Source organism: Hippocampus guttulatus, chromosome 14, assembly GCF_054856545.1.
Source record: "Hippocampus guttulatus isolate MCC_2025c chromosome 14, RoL_Hgut_1.0, whole genome shotgun sequence".
NCBI lineage: Eukaryota > Metazoa > Chordata > Actinopteri > Syngnathiformes > Syngnathidae > Hippocampus > Hippocampus guttulatus.
The window spans coordinates 2,276,537-2,289,651 of NC_141274.1; the positions used below are offsets into that span (position 1 = coordinate 2,276,537).

A 13,115-nucleotide genomic window follows, 5' to 3' on the forward strand; every position below is an offset into this window, starting at 1 on the left:
GCCTGTTCACTGTATCTTTCTCAGATTGCTTTTTTTCTACCTTCTCTTTTTACTTATGCATTCCTCTTCTTCTTTTTTAGATCTGCTGTTCACATGTACCGCATGTATTATTATTATTATTATTTATTTTTTTCGCCTTTGCGACTCTAAGTGTTTCTCGTTCCCCCCACCTACTCCTTTGAAACATCCCACCCACGGCTTTAAAGTTCAGCAGGTTCAGAAAAGAGCAGCTCCAGCTCCAACTGTAAAGCACTTGGCTGAGCTTTGAATGTGCTCTTTCATTATGACTTTGATCATTGATTAATCGCGGTCGTATTTTTGCTCGGTGTTCCGTGACAAAATTTTACATAAAAGTGGGCTTCCGTTTGTTAGAGAGAAGTGGGGGGAGAATGCTTTGATGTGACATTATTATTATTTTTATTCAACTTAGTGCGAAGTATCTTCATTTAAAAAAAACAACGACAAAAACAACAACAAAAACCCTAAAGTATTTTAGCTTGTTTCCTCAATTAAACCTTATAAGTTTACATACTGGTACATTATGTAAAGTAGTATTTTAGTAGCACTAAATGGAAAAATAATTTTAATTAATTGCTGTAAATTTTCAGAAATCAAACTTCAACTGTAATGCTGCACATATTGCACCACAGCTTCACCGTCTCATTTTTTGACATTCTTGTTAATTCGAAAAAAATAAAACAACATTCTAACCAAAAATCTGATTGCATGCTTCGACGCACATTGAACTGAGGTCTTTGTTGAACTCCAGCATAGTTTCTGGGAAAAAAAATTGGTCAAATTCCAGCAGCGCCATTTTGACTTTAGGGTTTATTTCCCAAATCACGCTCTGTTAGCACCCCCCAATTCAACATTGTTTCCTCACGCAGCATAGGCCGCAATTGAGCAGCATGAATCCACGTTAGGTGTCTGACATAACCATTGTTCCACTGCAGTCGCAGTCATTTAAGAGAAGTCAGCAGACACTTCGAGGATTTTGACGGATTTTCTGTCCCCCCGCCCCGCTCTTCACGCTTCGCATTTCTGTCCGCTAATAGGTTTATCCATGCGTCTCGCTCAACTCTGCACACTGCCTTCTATTCATTATTCTCTAATGAGCAACACAATAGCAAGGCACCGGAACACAGGCGGAATGGGCTGCCTCGCGGACCAACTGCGCATGATGGGACTCGGACTGAACCTGATTGTTTGGAATTCTTGCTGAGAATCCATTCATATTCGTCGAGTAGCACCTTAAAGGATGAATCTAGAACACACCTTGTCTGTAAACAAACAAAATGAAGCTCAGCTTCCGGCTTGTAGATGTCATGGGCAATTTAAGTTTATTTTTTAAAGCATTCAATCTGTGAAGTTTAGTCATCAGTTTCTTTAGCATTTTTGTTCCCTTGCTTTACCAAACATGAACTGAACCACGACGTTAAAACCAAGGTATTCATCATATGGACGTTTTTGTTTTTGTTGTTGTTCTTTATGGTTCCACCTCAAGCGATTAGCCATTCCTGTGTTTTCACCATTATCGCCGGCCTCCTGAGTGCGACCCTAACTACAACGTAGCCCACAAAGAAAAACAGTCCCTTGAGTAGAACCTTCAGATGTCACCCTTCAGTATGTCGATGGTAACTGTCAGAGATGGGCACTTGACTCTATTTTGCCAGTCCGTCCTCCGTCCGCATCCTGGGTATGCTTCCGTCATCGTCCCTCCATCCATAATCATATAATTAATCGTCCTCCGTCCCCTTTCTTAATCGTTTGGATTGATCGTTTGTGAAATGGGTGTCCGTAGGCACTTTATGTTGTCTTACAGTACGTTCTCAAATACTGTTGAGATGAAAAAGGAAGGAGAGGAGTAATGTAATGACGACTAAGCGAGTCGTACGAACTAGTGTTGTGCTGTTAATAGCCTAATAGGAAAATACAGTGTTTGGCTACACTTTGGTTTGTTATTTTGCCTCCCGACACCACTGACTTAACCTGATTAGGGACGATTAAAGGGACGGATGAAAACCCACTTCGTCCTTCCTTAATCCGTCCATTGAAAAACATTTCTCGACCTCTCTGCCCCTCTCTGGCAACTGTGATATCACAATATGGCAGTAATAGATGGGAAAGTATGGTTACGAATAGCCCGGCAGTATCAAAACGCATGAACTTATGGCACAAGAAAGAACTGTTACTGCTGCACTCATTGTTTTTCATTTGAATGTTTAATATCTAAGGTGTGGAACTGTTTTCACACAAATATGAACTGGAAATGTGACTTTACTTCTATGTTAGCGTAGGTTAGTGACACATTGCAATGCATTTTGAATGCCTCGAAGCACTGATTTTTGCTAGTACAGTGCCATCACTATTTATGTCAGAACTTCAGTGATTTTGGTTATCATTATGAAAACTATTAACAGTTAGATAATCAGCTCCTTAATTAAACTCTGAGCTATTTTTGTTGTATTATGTTTGTCCTTTGCTGATAGCATAGCGGTACACTCGCCTGACTTGTGTGCGGGCAGCGTGGGATCGGTTCCCACTCAGTGACGGTGTGAATGTGAGTGTGAATGGTTTGAATGGTTGTTTGTCTATGTGTGTGGTCTGTGACTGACTGGCGACCAGTTCAGGGTGTATTCCGCCTTTCGCCCAAAGTCAGTTAAGATTTGCTCTAGAAACCTCTCTCCCAAGTTCAGTATAAGTGGTGCTGCAATGGACATTTAAAATAAACAAGAAATTGAAGAAACAAGGGTGGTCTAATATTTTCTCCATGACTGTAGAGAGAGGAACATGTGTCCTGTCGTTTTTGCTAGTGAGAGCTGCTAGCTCTATTTGCAGCATGTAGTTCCCATCAAAGAATTCACAACCTCGGTCAGTGAGAGATCTAGTTAATAATAAATGTGTATTGACGAATACCTTCTGCAGAAAATCATGCTCATGACATGTTGACAAGCTCCCCTAATTTTTGTGCTGTACAGTTTGGTAGCATTTGATGCTAGTCATCCAGTTGCACTGGGCCACAAAGGTCGCCGCATACCAGCTCATCTAGCCTCAGAATAGTTTCAGTCTTCCAACAAACTTTTCTGTTTTCATTCCGTCTCTCCGCTGTGAAGCGATTGCACAACAGGAACTTGTTTTGTGAGCCTCTTTTTTTTTTTTTTTTTCCTTCGAGCGACGGCGATACCAAAAGTGTGAATGAGTGGCATTCCTGGATCATGTGATAACTGAGTGATTCTGTGTAATCCTGGAGCGTTCCATTCGAAGCAAGTCGCTGTGATAGAGGTCATGTCAGGTTGAAGCAAGCGCCCCTAGCACCATGACATCCTAAAAAAAAAGAAGAAAAATATGCATTTAATTGAGAAACATCATGTAAGATGTTTATATTCTAACAACATGGAGAATGGGCACTATTTTGAAACATGTCCCTCGACTGAAACTAACTGATATCATCGATACCAGCTGTAGTGGAGACATAATGGTTGAACACAGTCAATTTCGGACACAGTGATTCCAACCTATTTTCTACCCACCGGAAATTATGTAAACAGAAATGATCTGTTCAGCTCTAGGGTTAACTCTTGGCAGGATAACGTCTTTATGCACTGTACAGGCAATGCTTAGTTACCATTTCTTCAATTTAACCACTCAAAAGTAACAAACGGCGTTCAGAAAAGAATCTGGGATTTGATTTCATCTGCATATTATTAGTTTGGAAAGTTCAGTAAAAACAACAAGTAAAAGGAGCGCATAGCTAAGTTAAACGTGGCAGACATTCTTTCACTTATATGACGCAGTCACCCTGCTCACGTCCCACCATCCTTCATGAGATGTCATGATCATTAATGGCCAGCGCTTCGGGCACAGCTTGTGTGGTCATTGACCACCACTGATCTCTAGCTTGGGAAATTTCTATCCAAGTCTGTCAAAAAGGGAACGCGCCACTTATAAATGTCAAACAACAAGACAGAATATAAAGTGGGTATTTTTTTTTTAACTTGACATACGTTTCTAACAGCTGTGTTTTAATGTGTCTTCAGTGGAGTCTGGTGTGTAACTCGGCATGGAAAGTCCACATTGCAAAATTCTCACTCTTGGTCGGGTCCATCTTTGGATACCTGGTGTTCGGAATCCTCGCAGACTGGTAAGACATCCCAAGAACGTAACACCCACTACAATAGTTTGACATTCAAGATGTTTTAAGATGGTACTGTAAATATTTTGTCACTGTTTCTTATTGTGTAGGTTTGGCCGTCACCCAGTGCTGATCATATCTGTGCTGTTTATGCTGGTGTTCGGCCTCACCGTGGCCTTTTCAGTCAACGTTCCCATGTTCAGCACGCTGCGATTCTTCGAAGGTTTTTGCCTGTCTGGCATCACACTGTCACTCTACGTCCTACGTAAGTACTTCTTCTTGAGGTTTTACAAAGTATTTGATTTTAGAACTGGGTGGCGGCCCGGATTAAATGTTCTCACGGGCCATCTTTTTGTATGAGGCAAGTTCCAAAACCCAAAGCAGTTTACAGTATAAGCAATGAAATTATAGTTTTGTGAACATTTTTAAGCCAGGCGCCCCCTCTTCAACATCCTAACAAAAGTGCCCCGTCCCACTCCCCCGTGCCAAACACTCACTCAAAAAATAACAAAACATCAAAGCCCACTTACAGCCAAGGCAACATGATTAATTATGCATCCTGTTGGGGGAATCCCTGTCATACAGGGAATGTCCATATTAAACCCTTGTCAACAGCAACAATGTAACTGCGCAAGTTTTATGCCAGGCCTCCATACTTTCACATACCGCAGTTTGGTGGACAAATATTTTTGTAGTTGTAGAAAGTCTTCTCAGGACTTTGAAAGCTGCTTATAGCTGTAAAGAGGGTTGAACATCTTCAAGTCAAGTCAAGTCAACAGTATTTATAGAGCACTTTCAAACAGCCATCGCTGCATACAAAGTGCTGTACATGGAGCAATTTAACATGCACAATAAACAGTAAGACATCTTCATATATTTTGATTTATAATGGTATAAAAAATGTTTCTTGATGTCCATATGCTGTTTTTTTTGGGGGGGGTGGGGTTTCAACAGAAGCAATTTTATTGTCGGGATTAACCTTTGAGTGTGAAGCACACCTGTACATGCTTGTTGAAGCTTTTTATTTATTTGTTTTTTTTTTTAATATTTGTATGGGCTTTTGTCTTTTCCATGTGGGCCTACCTGTATTTCTGATGTGTTTTTGTGTGACACTTGATATTTACCCTGGAGCCAATCTGTATTGACAAAACTCCGCGAGCACTCTGAGACGAAGGGACGGTCATTCAATAACACATTAGTAGGGAGAATCAATCCTGTCTGACCTCCACGCGTTCCCCTTTTAAGCATTCGCTGAAAAACTAACGTTGACAGTGGCCATAAACAACACAGTTTGCAAAAAGCGTCACGGTTTTAGGAGGTTTAGGCTGGGTAAAAAATATGCCACCGTCTTTTTCTGGCTGGATTTGTTTGCGATCGCCCGGCGTTGGTTTGTGCACAGCAGAGATGTAAACACTAATCCCCTTCCTTCCTTGATCATCAATCCACGTGCAATTAAGTCTCCTTCATGTTATCATGCTGCACTTTATCCTTTTACGTCATCCCAAACAGGCAGTGAGTATTCAAGGACCGAGCATGTGGCGCTTTGAACATGCTCTCCAAAAAGCTGTTCAGTAACATCCACCTCAAAGTTGGGGCAAAAAAAAAGAAAAAATGTAGTCCTTGACATGAGTCTCGTATATCCAGTGGATGGGAAATTTGATCGACAAGTTTGTCATAAAAAGACTCACGAGAAAGCCTAAAGAAGCCATGCCTGAAAACAAACAGGAAATGAGCTATCTGAGTTTAACCGGACATGCTCAAATTGGGCCCATCGGTATGTGCGTAACTCGCTTTAAATTATTTGTCACAGTCCAAATTTGAACCATTTGCACTGTACTTGAGAGATGGGCAAAATTCAAATGTGTAGCGTATGATTTTAGCACACAGTGTCAAAGTTTGCACACCCCAAAAACACAAAACCCGATGAACTCAACTCCACAAGGTCAGATCTCAATCTAACCCTCAAGTGGGATTCATAATGGCACCAAGCTGTGGGGTGTGTCCTGCCTCAAACCAAAGTGAGATTCATTTAATCGCTCTTTGCAGAGGATAAAGAATACAGTATGTGAGTACTGTTGTACTGGATTGTCTGCTCAAAGGGTTTTAACTAAGCCGCATAGATGCCAATCATTTCCTCAGTTAGCAATAGCCATAAGATAAGATGTGTGGTTGTTTTAAATACACGTATAGTTCGCTTTATTTTATGTTTAGTTGAGTAAACTTACACTGAGAGTGGCAAAAAACATCTGGAAATTTGACAAATGACAACTCGCAAGTCCGTTCACCATTGTCATATCTTAAGGCCTCGCTGCATTTAAAAACATGCAACATATTATAGAGCTCTCAGAACGCAAATCCTGATGCTGTAGTGGCCCGTAGAAAGTTTAAAAAAAGAAGAAGAAAATGTAGGAAACAGGATGCTAACTCATTATGTATGGCGGTTTAAAAAAAAAAAAAGCAGCTGCTGCAAGAAAATGTGGACACACACTTTGCGTCAGACTTGCCTGCCGTGCTGAGGCTTTAGAACGAGTTCAAACGTTGTTGATACGATGTGACACTTATACAGCTCCTGACGCTATCTGCCACGCAGGGAAAAGAATGAACGGGGAAAAGAAGGAACGCTGGCCGGGAACCGGGCAAAGCAGCCTCTTTGAATAAAGAGCGGTTGAAGGAATGTGGAGGCTCGGCATAGCTGACGAGGTTTCTCACCTGTGATTTGCACTTATTTTGTATCAGTTAAGGTGATGAAATCAAACGTCATGCTGCTGATTTTTTTTTATTTTCGCTGCAAGGAAGAAGCAGCCATTTATTATAGAATTGATGCAAGCTTTCCATTTATTTTATTATTTTTTTTTTTTTACCCTGACCCGCCAATGTGTGCTAGCCTAAGCAGTTAGCCAGCGAAGTGTGCAGGCTCTCCTCAGACTGCACCACTTTTTTTTTTGGGCATCATCCAGCACTTCACATTCCTCGCCCAGAACAATCCCAGATTCCCAACTAGTCTCCATGAACGGCCAAGCATAAAAGTAGAATGTAAAAACTCTCTATTCAAACAAACAAACCAAAAAGAATTGCAAACTTCCAACCACAAATGGGGTACCCCTGCGATCTTATGAGGTACCAATATTATTTCACTCAACCTCCAGTGAATTCAAAACGTAACAATAAAATCACACCGTTGTTTTTTGAATCAGAATTTTACTCACTTATCATGTGTGTTTTTCTTATGCTATGAAGCGTTTAAAAAGAAATAGCCGATGGATGGAAATTCACCCGTGCGGATGATGATCCATTTCGTGCTCAAAGCGTGCACTCGTGGGGCCTGTGCGTGATAAGCCCCTCCCTTAATTAAGCAAAAAACACTTGTTTAGAATGTTTTACGCTCTGCGAGCAGTCTGTGTAGTCGCTTGGCCGCCAGAAGCGATATTTCTCCTCTGCTGTTTTGCGTGTCCGAACGGGCACACTTGTGCACACGTTCGCTCTCGTACACGAGTGTGTGTGTGTGTGTGTGTGTGTGTGTGTGTGTGTGTGTGTGTGTGTGTGTGTGTGTGTGTGTGTGTGTGTGTGTGTGTGAGTGAGAAGGATGAAGAAAATGCAGACAAATCTGTGTGGATGTGTCATGACGGGCTTTTTTTCCCTTTACCGACGAAGAGATTTTTGCTTTTGTAGAGTACCGTCAGCTATAATAAATAAAGAAATATGACTGATTGCTAAATAGTGAGTCATTGCATGTCGTGGGTAAAGGGCAAGGTCAATGGAAAAAAAAAATGCCCATGTCAGTGCTTCTGCTGTTTAAACACTTGTGTGTTATTTTCACGTTGTCAGGCAGCTTGAGGACATCCTGGCGGAAAAGTTAACACACCAATTGATATCTCGCAGCGATGAGGCTTCATGATTGTTTGTCCACACAGGTAGCTTCCTTTGTGGTTGCTGAATGAGAGCAGACAGGTGTCATGATACTGTATGTACTCGTCTTAGCTTGGATAATTAAGCGACACGCGTAGGCGTGAATGATCTGGAACAACTGTTCAAACATGTTCATGTTGTGTGTGTGTGTGTGTGTGTGTGTGTGTGTGTGTTGTGTTTACGACACAACTTGAGAGCAAAATGTATTTAGATTTCAATTTTGAGGGTTGAAATTAGAGCAATTGCACTGGACGGGTAGTTGTGCTTTTTTTTTCCTTTTCTTTTTGCAGATGATACACACAGACTGCATTTTTAATGAACTTTGTTCAACCAATGTCTGAAGTCACATTTTCACATGTAATACATGTTAAAAGAAAAAAAAGCCATAATTCATTCAAATTGTCTTTTTCAGGCGGAGTGGTTGAAATCATACACAAATACACTTTGCCATGTCCTTGACACCCCCCGCCCCCCGCACCCTTTACAATCTTTTCTTCAGTCATCATCTTGATAAATGGGTCAAGGTGCCGATTTCTCCCTATCAAGGAGGGTTAAAGTTCCCTTCCGTGCGAGCTTTTGGCCCGTGCAAGCTCAACAAAGCTGCTTCTGCTATGACTCTACTTCAGCTTTCATCTGTCTGGCTGGAAAAAAAAAAACACTTTCCTGTTTGTGAGCGTGTCATGTAACCTCAAGCTAGCTCTCAAATTCCTGAGTGAAATCCACTGATTGACCACATCAACGCGGGCGATCTTAATTTGGCTATTGTAAAAATGAAAGAAGTCAGGGCTCGGTTCACATTGGAAAAAAAATTCCAAAACGTTATTTCGGGGCGGGGTCAATGTTCTGTATCGGTGACTCCTGCAAAGTTTTTGTGCTGATTGAACAAGTGTGTGTGTAGGAGGAAGGGGGTTAAAGTCCAAACAGACAAATACGCTCAAAAGGAAACACTCACCCAAGCTGAGTGTTTGACTGCACTTTTTAATGGCTAACTCTTTCAAGCACATGAATTAAAAAGATGGTGACCTGCGGCTTTTTGGCAGTGTCGATCACGTCCTTGATCAATGGCTATGGCCTTATTAATCGTCAATAGCTCCCTTTCATTACTCCTCGGTATCGACAGTGCCTCGGGTTACTTGTGTGCCAAGTCGAAACGAGTTTCCCTTGTTTTGTATATAATCTTGAAAGGTGAAAGACTGTTGCGGAAAAGCCTTCCAGAGATTTACCGGACACATTAAGTCAAATTGAGATGTTTTTTGATATATGCCACTGAGCTGCTATAAACGGAATTTCCTAATGTGGCAAACTGTCACCAACTTTCATTGTTGTTTAGTTATAAAGCCATATTAAAGGTGTACAAATGAGTTAGCCACTGTTAAATAGAAAAGGGCCTTCCTCCAAACCGCAAAGTTGGAAGCGTAGAACGATGCCAAATGTATTGATAAGACCAAGAATTAACATTAAGGGAGAACAGAGCGCGCATACTTAATGTCATTTAAATTACCAGTGGCTCTTCCTCCAGCCCCTCCTCGCACTGACAAAGCACTTTTCCTCGCTCGCACAAAAGCTCCTCCATCTGTAGGGCATCCAGTCGAGCAGCAGGGCTGGCTGGCTGGCTGGCTGCAGATCAGGAATACGCACCGTGCTGACAATGCTGCACTGGCCTGTCAGTCACAGCGAGCCAAAACTCATCAGCAGCATTGCACATGACTGAGCTCGCTTTGGTGCAGACGAGCACTTCCGACAATGACTTGAGCCTTAAAGAAGAGCCGGTCTTTAATCGCGGCTGCACAATCAAATACAGTCTAACCTCTAGTTTACGAATGTCTCTGTTCTCGACCAAATCGGTTTTCGAATAGGAAATTCGAGACTTTTACGACTCGGATTACGACCGAAAACTGTTTTTCGACCAAATTGAGCAAACCCGAATACGCCACTTGACTCCTCTCGGCTTCCTTACACGAGGAAGTGACGCTTCTTCGTGCAGTGTTCATTGTGAGCAGACGTGTTTGTTGTGATTTACGCAAATCTGACTGTTTTTATGTTATTTCTGCATCGTGTATTCACCCCTAATCATGGGCTAATAAAATAGTTTCGGATTTCGAACAACCTTCTGGAACGGATTATGATCGAAAACTGAGATGTGGTGACTGTACAAGACTATATCGGTAAATTAAATACAGTATATGGCTTGGGAAAGTACTGTATTGGCCCGAATATAAGACAGTGTTTTTTGCATTGAAATAAGACTGAAAAAATGGGGTCGTCTTATATTCGGGGTCTTGACATTATAGTATAATAATGTATAATAATTATACCCATTCACGACGCTAGATGGCGCCAGATATCATTGAAGTGAATGCTTAACTTGGCTCCCCGCGCCAACGTGAACCCCTGTCACAAAGAATAAAAATAAATATAGCAGTAGCACGAAGAAGAAAAATAAAAAATAGTGGTTAGAAATAAAAGAGAACAAAATAATAGAAGAGATAACAGAAAATTGAGAAACGTAGTGACAAGCTGGAGAAAAGCGGGTCGAAGATCGGCCAGGTTAGCCGACAGCTGAGGAGAAGTTGTGATGTAATTTACACTTCAAAAACCAGAAGCCATTCATTGACGAATGTGATTGCACTTTACATATTTAAATGTTCAGATATTAGGATTTGAATGATGCAAAATAACATGCTTTTTCTCTCAAATATATTGTTATAATCATTTGTTTCAGATGTACTGTAATTATTTTCTGTATAAAAATTTATTTGGTGTTCAAAAAGCATTTTCTCAACTTGAGTGTTTGAAAGTGCTCTATAAATACAGTTGAGTTGAGTTGAGTCTTGAAAAAGATGGTGTCGTCTTATAATCAGGGCCGTCTTATATTCGGGCCAATACAGTAATAGGATGTCGCTTTTGGTGGATTTTTTTTTTTGAATTCATGCACATCTGTTAAATGACCTTTTTTGTCAGATAATTTTTGGTTCAGTTTATGTCCCTCGTGGTGCTCTGACCTTGTTAAGTGTCATTGTGTCTCATGATATTTTTGAAATTATGTTACTAAACCCCACTTTATGTTTTTAAGTTACATTATGTCCTGTTTTGTGATGTGCGTCATGTTTTGCTGTGTCATGTTTTAGTTTATCATTTGCTTTTATCATTCGAGTTGTTTGGTTAAATCGAGTTTTAGTTCACTTCATGTCATGTCACGCACATTTTGTTTCGATGTTATTTACATGTGTGATAGCCACCGCAAACATGCAGGACAATCAGCGCACGTTGTTTCGTTCCACCTAATGATTGACTAAGTTGCATTTTAGAGGACAAACATTGGTTTTGTGATCAAACAAAAGACAAGCCGGAAGGATTCAACAAGCTGTGTCTTAGCTAATGTTTGTCACATTGCTCAACCCCTGAAAGCGTCACTGTTTTTGCAGTTAGTCACAGGCGGACAACTGCCTTTTTTCTGTTCGCTCATTTTATCTCCAAGGCCCAACGACAACGCGTGGGGCTCAAGATAAGGACACGTATCTCTGCAAACATTTGTGGCAAAGACCAAAAAGTTAGATGAATGAACCTGACAAGCTGCATGGCCAAAACGGCGTCATGTGACCAGTTAAAGGTTACCGTGGGTACAGGAAGTGGCGGCACTGAGCGCTTGTCGTGGTCAGCGGAGTCAAACAAAAAGTTTCGTCGGTTGAGCCGCGCTAGACGTCTGCCGTGGCTTGTATCCGATTCGTTTTCTGCTTTGGCTAGTCAGCAAAGCAGTCAAAGCTTCTTTTGGGATTATTGTCGTTGCTAATTGGCTCTGAAGTAGAGTTGATTACATCATTGTTGGACGGAAAAGTACAGGACAGCAGAATTTGGAAAGTTGAGGACATGGATGTTCCTAAAGGCAGTTTGTGCTACGAATTGTTCATATTCAGAAGTGTTTCCTTTTGCGACCATAAAGCATCGAAATGCAGTATCGATGACACTGTAATTGTCATGTGACTGCAAAAACATAACATTTATTTTCGTGAATGAACTGAATTGCAGACGTGTGGTTTGTCTTTTAGGAGAAGAGCTTTTTTTTCCTCCCTTTCTCGGGGGGGGGGGGGGGCACAAATACCGGTACTCTATATTAAAATAAACCGAGACAAATATGTGGGAACAAACAAACGACGTAGCTCCTCAGAATCGAGACACGATGGTGTGACCACGTCAAGTCTAATTGATAATAAAGTGTCCGCAGAACACAAAATTATGTTTAATGCTTTGCACTCATTAACAACATGCACGTGCGGGCGTATTTGCGACACTTCAATTAAACCGAAGGACTTGACATGCCTTGCTTGGTGCTGCTGTTTTGGTTAGCAGCTGGGCTCTGCCCATGTGGGATGTCTTTGAACTGAGATAGCTTGTTACTCTTTCTAATCACTATCCATTTTATTTGATTCATTATTTAAGGGGAGACTAGAAGTAAATATAAATGTACATATAAATACAGTATACTGACTGTGTTACTGCCTTTGCGTTTTGCACCATCACCACTCAGATGCAAGATCTAAAAGTTTGTAAAACCATTTTCTTGAATGAAACGTTTCCTTTCCTTTCCGCCCAAAATAGAACCAATTAGATGAAGCCCGTGATCGAGACGTTTTCATTTCCTTTCATGTAACGTAACAAGGCAGAGTGCGCTGATTGGTATGTCATTCTCGAGAACTTGCAGGCAAGTCTTTCGAGTTTGTGGCGTGAGATATGGTAATTTTGGTTAGCAAGGGATTTATGTCAGTTGGGCACTAGCTCAAGCTCAACATTGTGCGAATGCTGACCCAGCGATCTGAAGATTAGGGTCAACGTGAAGTGTAAGGCGCTTAAGGCTGCTTTTGTTTTCACTGTTTTTGCGTTTGTCTTTTGAACATTCGGTCATCATCGTACGGTTTCATACCAAAGTGACGCGTGTATATTCTTGCATCTGTGTGCGCTGTCTGGCCCGTTTGTTGCACATGATGCCCTCCGCCAAGATGAGGAATTCTAATCCCATGCAGGCCGCGAGCAGTGAACCGTCTTGAGTCGGGTCAGACTCAGCGGGTCCCGGACCCATCGG

At 41.4% G+C, this 13,115-nt stretch overlaps 1 protein-coding gene across 2 annotated transcripts in view; it reads left to right on the forward strand.

Annotated features, from left to right (window-relative positions):
- Positions 1 to 13,115, forward strand: part of slc22a23a (solute carrier family 22 member 23a) — a 39,175-nt gene that overhangs the window by 8,462 nt on the left and 17,598 nt on the right. For both annotated transcript variants that reach the window (XR_015102935.1, XM_086130103.1), the window contains exons 2-3: positions 4,038 to 4,141; positions 4,243 to 4,397. Coding sequence is in view for 1 of the 2 variants with exons in the window: in XM_086130103.1 (XP_085986229.1) it covers positions 4,038 to 4,141; positions 4,243 to 4,397 (259 nt within the window). In the remaining variant the exon portion in view is untranslated. The remainder of the gene's footprint in view (positions 1 to 4,037; positions 4,142 to 4,242; positions 4,398 to 13,115) is intronic.